This window comes from Egretta garzetta, unplaced genomic scaffold (assembly GCF_000687185.1).
Source record: "Egretta garzetta isolate BGI_Z169 unplaced genomic scaffold, ASM68718v1 scaffold40, whole genome shotgun sequence".
NCBI classification, from domain to species: Eukaryota; Metazoa; Chordata; class Aves; order Pelecaniformes; family Ardeidae; genus Egretta; species Egretta garzetta.
The window spans coordinates 2,535,182-2,549,507 of record NW_009258484.1 but is presented as its reverse complement, the minus strand read 5'-3'; the positions used below and the strand labels follow the sequence as shown (position 1 = coordinate 2,549,507).

The following is a 14,326-nucleotide window of genomic DNA, read 5'->3' as shown; positions in this document are numbered from 1 at the left end:
CTTGACAGACATATACCTCTTGTCTGTCACTGTCTATAATTTCTCATTCTAACATGTGCTTGTTTTCTTTGGAAAACCCTCCAAAGATGGAAGTTCACATTCTCTTTAAGCAGTGTATTAAGGCTGCGTTGTGCCAGCTTTGCCATGTGAAACTGCAGGATGATTGTTCAGATGACTATAGCATTTTCTTAAATAAAACATCAGCAGAGCCTAATAAACCTGTGTGTAATTTTTTTACAACAAAGGCGGTTTCAGTTTGACAATTGCTAGCTTTGTCTTTTCATTGTAGAAAATCTTACTGCTGGTGCCAGCTGTGTTATTCAGAACTGTCCTCCCAGAAATTTAAGGAAAGTAGACAGTTCTCATAATAATTTTTAATGTCTCTTCCCGGTTTATGTCCCAAGAAAGCTAATGTCCTCAGGCAGGTAACAATGACAACAGGAGGGCATTGGTGAGTACAAAGTTAATCTTCATTGCTTAGGGAGCCTTTGTTCTTTCGCAACGTATGTCATCTTCCAAGCATTTCAAATAAATTTTTAATGTTTCTCTTCATTCTTGAAAAAAAGGTCTGAAATCTAAAAAAAAAAAGAGGAAAAACTGTAGGTATTATCAAAACTATTGACTTACAGAAATGGCTGTAGGATGGGGAAGGGCACAATAAAACGCTTTGCCTGTATGATAGTGGTATAACGTGCAGGCTTGTTTGAAATGAGGAATAAACATGCTTTATAGTGTATTCAGCAAATTTGGGTTTTTGATGTTCTGAGACCAGCACTGAAGTGTGATGTTTTTGAAAGAACTCAGCAGGCCATGCTCAAGGTTAGCTGGGCTCATACTCCTAAGCAAAGGTTGCTATATCAGATTATGGTTTGATACTGTGTAATCTACAGTTTTTCCATTCAGCACTTTAAGACCGCTTATACAAGATTCATTAGAGTTTACTGAATTCAACAGTGCTGCTCAATGTGAAAAACTGTGCAAAGTAAATTTGAGGACAGAAGCCAAAAGTTTTAAACCATGATGGGTTGATCCCAGCCAGCAAATAAGCACCCACTACCTTACCTGATCACCACCACCCCACCCCTCAGCGCAAGTGGGGAGAGAATATGAAGAGCAAAAGCAAGAAAAACCTCATGGGTTGAGATAAAGGCAGTTTAATAAGTGGGGGTGGGTGAACAAGTGATGCAAAGGCAAACACTCGCCACCTCCCACAAGCAGACAGATGCCCAGCCAGTCTTTGTATAACCTCTCGTTTGGAAAGACTACCCCACAGTGTTCTGGCTGAGCAGGATGGCGTGGAATACCCCTTTGGTCAGTCGGGGTCAGCTGTCCTGGCTGTGTCCCCTCCCAGCCTGTTGCCCACCGCCAGGCTGCTCTCTGGGAGGGCAGGGTGGGACGCAGGCAGCCCAGGAACCGTGTAAGCACCCGCCCCTCAGCAAGAGCTAAAACATCGGTGGGTTATCAGCACTGTTTTAGTCACAAACATTAAACACAGCACCATATGGCATGCCATGAAGAAAATTAACTCCATCCCAGCCAGAGGCAGTACACAAACCTACAGTAGTGTTCTCCTCCCCCCAAAGAAAATATAGGAAATTAAAGGTAAATCTTTCACTGAAGTATTTTTGAGCTAGCATAATAAAAAGCTCATGCTTCAAAGTACCAGAAGTGAAGCTGAACACGTTACTTCATTCATATTTTCTCAGCAGGTATAAAGGACATCTGAATTATTTTCTTTTTTTGGAATACTTTAAAATTTTCAGTAAACTTATTAGGCAGCTTTCCCTTAGTGACACACTGCTGTGTGCGTACTATACATTATTCAGGATAAAAATGTTTTTGAAGCTAAAATGAATGCAGGCTCCTTTAAAAAGGGTACGGTAATGTGTAGAATTACATGCTGTTGTAGTGATTCACATGAGAATCAGTCTTTTTAGTGCTGTCATTCGGTTATAAACCATACTGTGAGCACACTGGGTAAGATTAATCTGACATAACTTTAGATGTGCCTGTCTGAACTAGTTGTCATTTTATAGTCAGTGAAAAGTACTACATTCCCAGGGAAAGATTTATTTCATCCTAATGTTGCATCTAAAACCAGTGAGATGAATCACTTCCCAGAAGCACCTTTTACTTTCCATTGATGGCAAAGAGAATTTTGAAAATTGCCCCAGATGCGCATACCTGTAATTCAGATCTCTAAAGTAAACTCCATTCAACAATTAAGCATTAAAAAAAAAAGCACCAGTTATGGAAAATACCAGCTTTAAGTTTTTGTTACTTGTGTTTTTCTCTGTAGTCGTATTGATATATTTAGGTTAGCAAGTACATGTGATCAGCACACATATTGGTCACTAAAAAGCTTATTTTATTTAGCATTGTAAATATTTTTTACATAAAGAAGTCCTCATTCATGCAGCTGAAGAAGAATCTTCCTGAAAACCTGAATTAATGGTTTAGAAATTTAATGGTTTAGTTAATACCCAGAAAACAGTAATTTGGTTTTTTCCTGCCTGGGTCCATCCCTACTTCTCTCAGACTACTGTGTTTTAATGCTTGAATTGGAGCCCTGTCTTTATAAAAGAAGCAGTCATGGTCTGATTCCATGTATTTTGAACTCTCACTGGTGATTTTGAAATCAATTCAAGGTTGTTTTATAGAAAAGATACTCCAGTTTAAACAAAAATTGTTCTTGAATGTTTTGTGATGGCCTTTGTTATCAAGGGTAAAAAGTTTACTTGTTTCTCTTTAAAACAGCTAATTGGTTTTGGATTTTAAGAGATTCTCACTGCTATCCCAGTTGGTTATTTCCAGCTCTTTCACCATGGAAATTTGTGCTAAATGCTAAGTCAGCTGTTTGGCAGTGCCTAAAAAGATATCTGAACATCAGGGAGAGGAAGAGAATTAATAATTTTGTTTCCAAACTGCTTACCTCCTATACTGACAAGGGAAGATTTTTTATTCTAGCCGTATATGTATATATTTTAATGTAAAGTGGTTCTCACAAGCTAGTCCAAAACAGATGAGAATGGTTGTCATGTTGACTGTGATATGCCCTCATTTTTCTTGGCTTTAGAAAAGGTAGAACAACTGTGGTAGTAGTTAATTAGGAGAGGGGAGGAAGGAGTGTGTTGGTGCAAACCTGACCTTGATGTTGTTAGAGTTGTAGTAATTACACCATTGCGATAAATGAGTTTTTCAATGGCACTCTCTGTCTTCTATTGTAGAATTTATGTTCTTGATTTTTGTTGAAATAAATGCAGGTAGGAGTCATACTTGAAGCAAACTAGAAAGAAGTGCTTCTTTGACAGCAGTAAACAGCAAATTTAGAGATGTTTTAGATTTAGATGTTTGAAGACTTTGGTTTATTAGTTCTAATATACTTTCTTTGATCAAGATAAATGCATAAAATACAAGCCTGTTAATGTAGACGGGGGAAAGGGCTACAATAAAGAGCCTTGATTTTGTTGTAGATAAATGCAATCAAATTTCACTTTATGCTGGATAAGTGTGAAACTGAAAAAATACCTTTGCCTGTCCCAAAATGTTTACAGATTAAATACAAGACAGTAAGTAGTAGATAGTTACAGATAATACCTTTTTCTCCTTAGATGCATCCTTGTAATTGACATTTGAAGAAACCAAAAACTCTGCTGAAAAATGTATTCTTAATAATTGAAAGTAAGTTTCAGTTGTACAGGTTAGTAGTTCTTAAGACTGTGAATCGTACGAGGAGTAGAGAGAAATAGGTGTAAAATGTTAAAAGTAAGGAGAAATATCAATTTAGGTGCCATAAAACTTCTTCCAAAATGAGTGCAGAACATGGCAAGACTATTCTGAGAAATTTTTGAGACTTTATCTATTTAACATAAATAATTGCAAAGAAAAATGTTTTATTTGATCTCCCTGTAGTTCAGATTTTCACATTTTATTGTTGTTACTGTGTATTTGTATCACTATGTCATTCTTTCTTTAGCAAAATGCACTCATGTTTTCATTTAACCAAAAAAATATTAAATGCTTCTAAAATATCTTTTTGCATCTCATGCACTTCTTAAGATCATTATGATTGGCAGTTTTTTTGGTTTTTTTGTAATCACAGATGAATTTGTGTTGAAAAATCTTCATGTCTTCAGGGGTTTTTGTAAAATCCTCCTAGAATAATTTCTGACCTCTGCTTTCTTTGAATTTTTCACCATTTGATAGCATTATCATCCTGATGTTCCATTTGTTTATTTCTTCTAAGATTGACTGCCATCTTTCCTTTCCTTCTGTGTTCATTTGATGGATTTTCAGGTTGAGGAGCCATCTATAATTGGAGAAAAGAAGACTGAGGGGTGACCTTATTGCTCCCTACAGTGAGAGGAGGAAGGGAGGTGGAGAGGGAGGTGCTGGTCTCTTCTCCCTGCTATCCAGTGGCAGGATGCATGGGAATGGTTCAAAGCTGCGTCAGGGGAGGTTTGAACTGAACGTTAGGAAACCTTTCTTTACCAAGAAGGTGGTCAAACACTCCAGTTTCCTAGAGAGGTGGTCAATGCCCCAAGCCTGTCAGTGTTTAAGAGGCATTTGGACAATGCCCTTAATAACATGCTTTAATTTTTGGTCCCTTCCAACTGTAACCTCTTCTCTTCTCTTCTCTTCTCTTCTCTTCTCTTCTCTTCTCTTCTCTTCTCTTCTCTTCTTCTCTCTGCATTTCAGTCCATTCTTCAAAACTTGATTTGAGGAATCTGATTCTGAAGAATTCTGATTTTCACAAGTAAACAATTTAATTCTGGATGTTCAGCAGCACATATTTTGCTCCATTTCAAGAACTGATCTAAATATACTATATGGGCATATGTAGACAACTTCTCTATTTTGGGGGAGTATTTTGTCTCTGTTCTAGATCAAAAGGGCATGAAAGACCAGCCTAAGTTCTGCATAGATGCAGTAGCTTGGGAAGGAACACTTATTGTATAGCATAATGATGGCAGAAGCTTACCCAGGAATGGTCACAGTATTCAGAAAAATGGAGATTCTGAGCAGTGCAGCTGCTTTTGAGGATGGTGGTATAGGTTAAGATAGGTTCTTGGAGCAAGGAGTGTCAACCTGTCATTGTAAACAACCTCAGGATAGGGAAGTAGCCTAATTTGCTTATAACTGCCAGTTCATGACTTCTTCAGGAGGAGTTATGTTTGTTGGCCATATTAATCTGACTCAGAACCATGATCTGAACACTAGTTTGCTGCTTCATTTCTTACAGCTGTGCTGTGAAAGATGCAGAATAGTTAAAAAAAGTGATACATGAGCTTGACAAAGTACAAGCAATAATTCAAGGTACTTAATCACAGTGAAAGCATGGTCTTTACTGAGTATTAAATGTTCACTTGAAGAATGCAAATTAAGACCAAGTGTTTGACATAAGAAAAAAGATTGTGTTTGAGATCTATGATATGGAAGAAGCACTGATTTATGATACGGTATAGTGGCTCCAGTGAGGACTTCTATCTTAGTGTTCATCTTGTACTCTAGCTGAAATTTGGCTTACTACAGAACTCTTCCACACATTATATTAAAAATAAGTTACTTCATAGCAGTATGATTTAAATTTTTCCATGTGGTATTGCATGTAGAATTGGAACCAAGTTATAAAATTGCAAATTCATTATGAACTTTTTACAGTTGCCTACTGACAGTTTTTAATGTGGCTTAGTTATTTAAAGCAGTACCCACAGGGAGTCCAAGATCTCTTTTCTGGCTGATAATAGCAGGTTTGAGAGCCTGTCATTTTGGACGTATGGCTAAAACTATAATAATGCATTGCTTTGCATTTACTAACTTGGAACTCTTCTTATATGTTGTTGCCTGGCCACTTGATATCAGAAAAATCTTTGCAGCTCTCTGTAGTTGGTGTTTTTTTTTAACTGCATTTAATGATTTTTGGCTCTTCAGCAACCTTGTCCTTTCTTTAGTACCCACACATGTTACCAGCTCATTATCGCTGTGGTTCTCCACTGATAACCTCCCTCTGTTGTGAAGACTGTTGTTATTCCTCTTTACCTACTGTTTTGCTTGGGAAATGCAGGTGTAAAAATGTTAGAGGATGCTTTTTTTTTTTTTTTTGTAGTGAATGTTCTACTTCTTTTCTTGGCTGAATTATATTTTATTTTTCATGTTTTAAAGCAGAGTTGGTTGATTTGCATTACTTCTTGAACACAGTTTAACCATGGTCGTTTATTCCTGTACACTTCATTTTTGTTTAGATTTTTTTTGTCTTCTTAGAGTTTTTATATCATGGCTGTTAATTTTTTTAATTTATGTTGATTTTTCAGATGCCTATTTAAAAAAGTAACCCTCCTTCCGCCTTCTCTAAATTTTTGCCATCATCGTTAATTAGTTCATTACTTTGTTTCCTTTATTGAGGAAGTTGATTTTAATGATAATTATGATCGTTGTTAGTGGCTAAAATATGCTTAAACTGCAGTTAAGAACAAATCAGGTACATTGTAATGTTCTCTGTGGTGAAATAAGCAGTCACTCTGAGTATAAATCTCTTGCTGCCAAATGGACAAGTGAAATAATTGTAATACCTACTGGATAGTCCATAGCCCAGTAGAAGATTCTCCATAAAACCAATTTTATTAGCATTCAATGTATTTTTATGAAGATTCACTGAGATGTTTTATATATACAGATGGCTTGGTTTTGATAGTACTGAAACATCCCATCACTTCAGACTGATACAGTGAGCTCTATTTCAATCTGTTTTAAATGTTACATATTAGAATATTAATTTACATTAGCAAGCAAATACCATGTGAATTATTTTAGTCTGTTGTGAATTATCTTAGTCTGTTTTAACCATTCTATGTTAGTTTATTAATTTATGTTAGCAAGAATTTTACAATGAGTAGTGTTTGAGGAAAGGGGAATCAGTCTCTATTGTACCTCTGCATTTCAATTGAGCTTTTTCCTTGGTTTTAGGTCCATCTGTTATCAAAAGCAAATGGTGGGATTCATCTTGCCTAAATTCGGTATTTGAAAGTTGTATATATAAACATTATCATAGAATTGTTGAGGTTGGAAGGGATCTCTGGAGGTTCTCTGATCCAACCATTCTACACAAGCAGGGCCAACTAAAGCCCATTGTCCAAGTCTATGTCCAGATGACTTTTGAATGTGTCCAAGGATGGAGACTCCACAAATACGATTTCTCACTCTAGATTTCCTGTGTGGAAAGAAATGGACAGAGGTAGACACTTCCATAAGGTGCTTCAAGAGTTTAATTGAATGTCTTCTACAGGTGCCTGTTTTCCCTCTGTGTGTTTTTAACATAATCTGAGAGAGGCTCATCCAGGTGAAGAGACTCCTGAAAAAACAACAGCCCAGACTGTTGGTGAAGTGTGTACCAGTTAGTGCCGTTTTCAGAAACTCCTCCTGAGTTTCTTGAAAAGTGTGGTGTTTTCTTCTGTTCTAAAGAATGACAATAGAAATATCCTGCTTCTAATTTTGACACTTTTATTGCCTGCCCTTGGTACACATTATGTGTTTACCCAATATGCAAATATATTATATGCAGTCATAAGTTCTAAACTGAAATACTAATCATAATTAGGGTAATAGTTTTATTTGAATGTAATTAAATGTCTTAGGGGAACTAAGGAGGCAGTCAGTTTATATATTTAGTATATTAGAAGCTTTTATGTTAGGAAAATTATTAATCTGCTGTTAGCAATTAATTGATAGAGAAAAAATAATTTGTAAGTGGATGAAAAGTATGAATGAGGTAGAAGCCAAAGCTAGCCCTTGCTTAGTTGTATTAATTCTGTCTGAAAATTGGGACTGAATGAAGACTTTGGGTATTTGGGTAGGTTTAACCACTAAAGAAAAGTTTGGATACTATTGCATCTTTCTTCTTGTTTGGAGTTTAATTTGAAGGCAATACCAACTGTTTTTAAATAGGCTATGAAATAGCCTTCTACTGAAAGTGACCATTGAAGTTATGCATTTATAAGTGATGGATTCTTTGAATATATTTCATTTAAAACATATTATTGTAATTTTAATTATATAACGTCCTGAAACAAATAGAAATAATGCCTTAAAACTACTTTAGAATTAATTTATTCTGTTCTTTTGCCTTTCTGAATTAGATAATATATTTACAGTTACTGAAATTTAAATTCTTCAGGGTTACTAGGATAAAGCAGGATGCATAAGAATCAGGCTTTGTTTCCTTCAAAATTGAAAGATGTTTCTGCCATTAAAAGGGGATTATTTTTTTAAACTAAGTCTCATATTCAGTTCAGTAAGTTGTTCTGAGTTCATCTTTTTAAAGTTACTCAAGTGGCTGATTGAAATTGGTGAATTCCTTTCCTTAAGATATACTTGGTCTTGACTATATCTTTTGCAAATTTTTGCTAATTCTTTCTTTTTTTTTTCTTTCTTTCTTTCTTTCTTTTTTTCTCTTTTTTCTCCTAAAACATGCTCAGTGGTTGTGCTATTTACTTGGTGCTCAGGACATTGATAGCATTTTGCAAATATCTGGTTGGATAGGAGCCAGGCTATAATTTCATAAGTACTGCTGTTAAATCACTTTTCACCTGAGTGCTTGTTCCTCACCCAGTGCTGTCTCTCCCTTGCACCAGCAGTAGGTTTCCGTGGCCACACAGCAAACTGATCTGTGGTATAATTAAGCAAGTTTTCCATGTTTGCTTTGGTCCAGACCAAATGACTCATAATTTTTCTGAGCGTGACTGCATGACTATTTGTATGGTACCATGGAAAGGGCAGTAAGGCTTTGCAGACACGTAAGTAAGGGCAAATGTTGGCTTATATCAGGAGAAAAACATAGCTAAATTATTTTCAGTGTCTTTTTATTTCTGAGTAGGCAAATTTATCTGAAGAGAACTGTAGGAAAGCTTCAATTCCTTTTGAGCTTTTCAGGTTCTGCAGCTTCTGTGCTACCTCTCTCTGGGCCAGGCTACCATTTCAATTACTTTATAGGAAGGAATATTTCAAATATTTTTAAAATATACACAATTGAAGGTAATATTTTATTATATTAGTGTGTATATTTTGCACAAACTATGTTTTGCATAGCATGATTATTAATTTGGTATCTTACAGATTGTAGCTGTGAGCTTCTCTACCAAAATTACCTCACTCATCATGCAAAAAATATTCAGTGTTTGTCACAATGAAGGTATGAAAGACACTAAACCATGTATTTCACATCGTAATACTGTTCTTGTTTTCTTTTGTAGCTGGTTGGTGGCGAATTTGATCTAGAGATGAACTTTATAATCCAGGATGCAGAGAGCATTACGTGCATGTCAGAGCTTTTGGAGCATTGTGATGTAACGTGCCAAGCAGAAATCTGGAGTATGTTCACAGCAATTCTACGTAAAAGTGTCCGTAATTTACAGACTAGCACAGAAGTTGGCTTAATTGAACAGGTACTGCTGAAGATGAGTACTGTGGACGACATGATTGCAGGTATAATTTGCAAACTGATAAAATAATTACTTCATTCTTGAACTGTCAATGTTTTGTGATTATGGGAGGGTTTGGGATATCTTGGTTTTTACTTAAAGTGATATTTTGGTTAGTACTGCTATTAAGTCAGAAGTACTTTTTTATCAATTTCAGAAAAATGACAAAAATATATCTTTAATTTAATACATATTTAGATACATTGTTTAAAATAACTGCCTGTTAATTCATCTGAGAAGATACTGTTATCTTAGTGACAAAAAAAGCAATTTTGAACATAATTAAGAACAGTACATGTTAGACCTGTCAAGGTAATATCTTAGGTTTTAAATGCATTGATAATTTTGAGTTGTTCAGATGTTAGAATTGTTATTATGATCCACTTCAAATATAGCCTACGTCTGACAGCGTATCAGAAATTATTCATAGCTTTGAATGCTGGACATTTGGGTTATATTAAACAATCATTTCATAATGTAAAGCTGTACTGCCTATAATATCTGTTTGGGTTTTATACCTGTGTTTTTTAACATCCTATAATTTTTTACAGCATTAAAAAAATAGCATACATTGTTCGCTTACTGAAAATAAGTGATGAAGTTATTGCACAGCTAAGGTTTTCTGAGTATGTTTGAAGGAGTTTATGTTACTCCATACTATGTCCTGTCAGTAGTAGGGTCCAGGTTGTAATCCTGAATTACTTGGTTAGAGGAGCAGGTTTGGTTGCCACATTTAAATATGACAGCTAAGAACTACCTATGGTTAGTATTTATCTACTCCTTGTTTTTCTTGGGGAGAAACTTAAGCCACGCAGTTTCTTTCAACTCAGTGTGAAGGTAGTTCTTCCTTTTTATATAGTTTGGGATTGATAGTAGGATATTTAAATTGTGAGGCATTTTTGAAAGACTGAAGGGGTTTGTCCTCTATAATTCTAAGATTTTAGTTGATGATCTGATTCCTGACGCATACATAGGCTTTGTGGAACAGTAAAGCAGTGAGGATTTCAGACCAGAAACAAGAGAAGGAGAATGGCAGCATGAAAGCTGGATTATTCAGGAATGTTTTTGTCCTTGGCCTTTTTCAGTATAAAAGTGTCTATAGTATTAAGTATTTGAAAAAAACGGTCTATATTTCAAAGCAAGTCTTAGCGAACACCTTGACTAGAAATGTATATGTAAATGCTAAAACCAGAAGTGTTATGCTAAATATTGTACTGCGAGATTCAGACTGACATATAACAGATCAGTAAGTTCACAAACCAATGATTTTCACCAAGTATGTTTTGTTTCGCAGGACTTGTAAGTATGTCAGAAGAGTATAAAGGCAGAGACTCTGTTTTATCCCACATTAAATATAAGGCATTAGTTGGTGAAAACATTTTTGTCTTGAAGTTTTTGAGGGTTTCACTCATGGAAATAATGTGCTTATGTCAGTAATCATACCGATAAAAGTTGTCCAATTTGAGCTCCCCTAAATAGTACTTCTGTATGTGGCATATATAACTGTGACAATGTCCCCATCAGAGAGAAATTTAAAAAAATGCTTAGCTAATTATAGAAGTCAGAAATCAAGAGTATAGGATCTGGCTTCCAGGAGAATTTGGGAAATGAAAAATCACTCTGAATTTACAACTATTAATATAAACCAGGGGTAGTACATTAATAAAAAAACTAATGGAGCCTCTACCCCATTAATCTTTTTCTGAGAGTAGTCACACAGTACTTGAGACAGACCTTCCACAGAAGAAACATCAGTAAGCTTGCTCTTCTGTATACTTACACGGATGAAGGGAGCATGTACTGAATTTAAAATCAAAACTGAAAACTGGAGTTCTGATGGCATTGTAGCTCTACAATGTGTGTCAAATTATCTGAATAGTCTTCTGTGTATCATGAGCACGGATTTAACAGAATCCCACTTTGTAGGGCTTTTTTCTGAGAACTGTAAGTAGACGAGAATGTGTTTTGAGAGTTTTTCTGACAAAGACATGGAAGCAACCAAATTCATCATTTTGCTTCTATCTCTTGATTTCTGCAGGCACCTCACCACCCTTTTATAAATGGCAACCATGTTGGTAATAAGTCAGAAGTAATAAATATGTTCATGTAATAACGAGTGCAATGGTAGGCACTGGATGATGAAATCAGTGACAATTAATGCAGTGTCTGTGTTCCCCAATCTGCTATGCAGATGTTGAGGTCATAATTGACTCCAGCTGATTTTAGAACTTCTTTGCCCCAAATATTTTTATGAACTTTCCAAACCCAGAGAATAAAGTAAGAATTTGTGGCAAAATGATTTTAAAATTTAGGGAGGATGTTTTGAACAAGAGGTGTGTCAGTGCCTGCTCCTAGGCAGTTAGTACCACTTTCTTCCTGAAAAAAGTTGCTAATACTCTGTCAGCCCAGTGTTTTGCAATTGGCTTTCATCATCTGTGAAGGGTACAGGTTTTTTGGTTTTTATTTGTTTTTCTGGGGAGTTGTTTGGTTTTTAGGTCATCTCACTTGTTCCTTTGTGAAACGCTGTGATTAGACCTAGATAAGGTTTAAATAGACAAGACAGGCATAATCTCTGTTTTATGTTCTGACAGCACACTTTCAGGACAAATCTTAAGTCTGAAACCGCTGTTCTCTGGTTTTATGAAAGCAAGACAACAGCAAATAAACTTATCCAATCTTTTGCAGTGAGAACTTGTATGTTTGTTTAGGTGAAGACTATCAGATTAATGAGGCTGCTCAGCAATTTAAATATCTCATTTCCTGAGATTTTGCAGTTTCTGTGGTCAAGAATAAAAGCTTAATCACCTTGAAAGTCTCAATTGCAATCCAAATGGGGTCATTGCCACCTGTATCCCAGTTTGCTTTCCAGAAGCATTAATTGTCAGAATTCATCTTTGTATTGTGATAATCTGTTATAATAAGATAAGGGGTGGTCAGCCATTTTATCAGTGGTTAAGGGGAAAAGATAACTAAAATATTTGCATAAGTGATTGGCACTTTTTTTTTTTAGCAGCTGCACAGGATCTTCCTTGAGGGATTCACTTTTTACAGTTCTCTATTTCCAGGTGATGAGTAGTGAAGCAAATCACCTGCTTGGAGAGACTCTTTGGGGATAGTGTGTCTGTAGTACCTTCAGAGAAGTCTGAATGGTGGATAAGAAAGTAGCCTGAACTCGTACAGAGTGGATATGGCTCCCTTGAGCCCCATTTTATTTCCTGCAGTTCTGTTGTGATGCTGTAGGTAATTGCTCTAAAATTGCTGGAACTGAATTCTTAAGCACTGAAACAGTTCCTAGTTTTTAAGCAAAAATGTTAGGTTTTGACTGCTCTGTCATGAATGGGCTGTTAACAAGCATTTCTCTTTCAACTGGTTCCATAAGAAAAACTGCAAAATTATCACATTCTCTATTGCCAACCTGGAGAAATTAATTTACTTCACCAATAGAGTTAAAATTCACAATTTCATGGCTGTCTGTTATTAAAAGGTTAAGGAAGCATGAGGGAAGTTTTCCTGAAGTTGCGTTTCCAGTGCTGTTTAATACATCTTCTAAGTTAATGCCATACCATTCATTTTAATATATGCTTATTGTTACTTGAAAGACAGGCAGGCTCTTTTACCATTGTATTTTCATATTTAATGACTGAATTAAGCATTCCTTCAAGGTTTCTGGTTAATTTATAGATCATATATAGGCTGCTTAGTATGAAAGTAGTCAGATGGTGCCATTAACAGAAATAAAAATCTGTTGCATTCAGTGCATTTTAGAAATGCATTAAAAATGAGAAAGAGTGCCTGTTTTCTCCTTCTGGACTTAATGTTCTTTTACACAATCTTATTTCTGAAATGAGATCATAGATGCCAGTTATATATGTGGTCTTATTTAATACAAAAAAATGAAGTAAAGATGAAAAAAATCCAATTGTAGTATGTTTTATGACCTTTGTCCATTTATAGATGAGTGGATTATTAGGCTTTATAAACCAGATGTGGACTGAGTTTTTTATATGAGATTTCTAATAAGTATGAAGAAAGTTACGTAATAGAGTACAGTTCTTTTTTAAGTCTTGTTATATTGAAACAAGGAACAAACCGTCTTTAGAGGCATTTACAGCAATATTTTTAAGTAGCATTAAGTGCTTTCACTTCCACATTATGTTCTTTGCTTTACCCTCACTTGTTACCTTCTGGGCTTCAATCTTTCAGGTCTTTGTTTTACCCAGATTTACATTGTTAGGGAGCTTACATTTATTTCTCTCCATCAATGTTTTATTCATTTTTTATAAATATGTATTTCTAATGCCTCTAGGTTATCAACATCTTCAGTAGAAATAAGAAATTTTCTGTGCCGTAAGGTAGTAGAGGGCTACAACAATGAAACAGAGCCACACATGTTCAGTAATTTTAAAAACTTGCCAATCATTTCTGTGTCATCTATGTTAGAAGATTTTTTTTTATTGATATTCTGATTTTCACCAAACAACTTTGCTTCTACACAGCACTTTTTCTCTGTAAAGGAAGCAAAATTAGAAGTAGCTTGATCTAAAAAGCAATCTAAAACTGCAAAATAAGAATGGGGAAATTCTCACCCAAAGATTGGTATTCACTTGTGCTGATTTGCCTTTCTGAGTTTTCGGTGTGTTACTCTTCTCAGTTTCTGCTCATGTACAATATGTGCAATCACTGCCAGCTTCACATTGCAGGCTGGACACTGTACAGTGAAAGGGGCAGATGCTTGTAGGTACTAGAGGAGGAGCCGAGTCATAGAATTCACCATCATAAAAGACAAGGGGTTTTAGTTTCCTTAGCTTTATTTTATTTTCCCTTAGGAAATCCTGTCACAAGTAGAACGTGGC

General features: G+C 35.6%; 1 protein-coding gene across 1 annotated transcript in view; it reads left to right on the top strand.

The window, feature by feature from the left end:
* NBEA (neurobeachin) overlaps positions 1-14,326 on the top strand; it is a 513,899-nt gene that overhangs the window by 85,465 nt on the left and 414,108 nt on the right. The window contains 1 exon segment of the mRNA XM_035900172.1: positions 9,246-9,477. Within this exon segment, the coding sequence (XP_035756065.1) occupies positions 9,246-9,477 (232 nt within the window).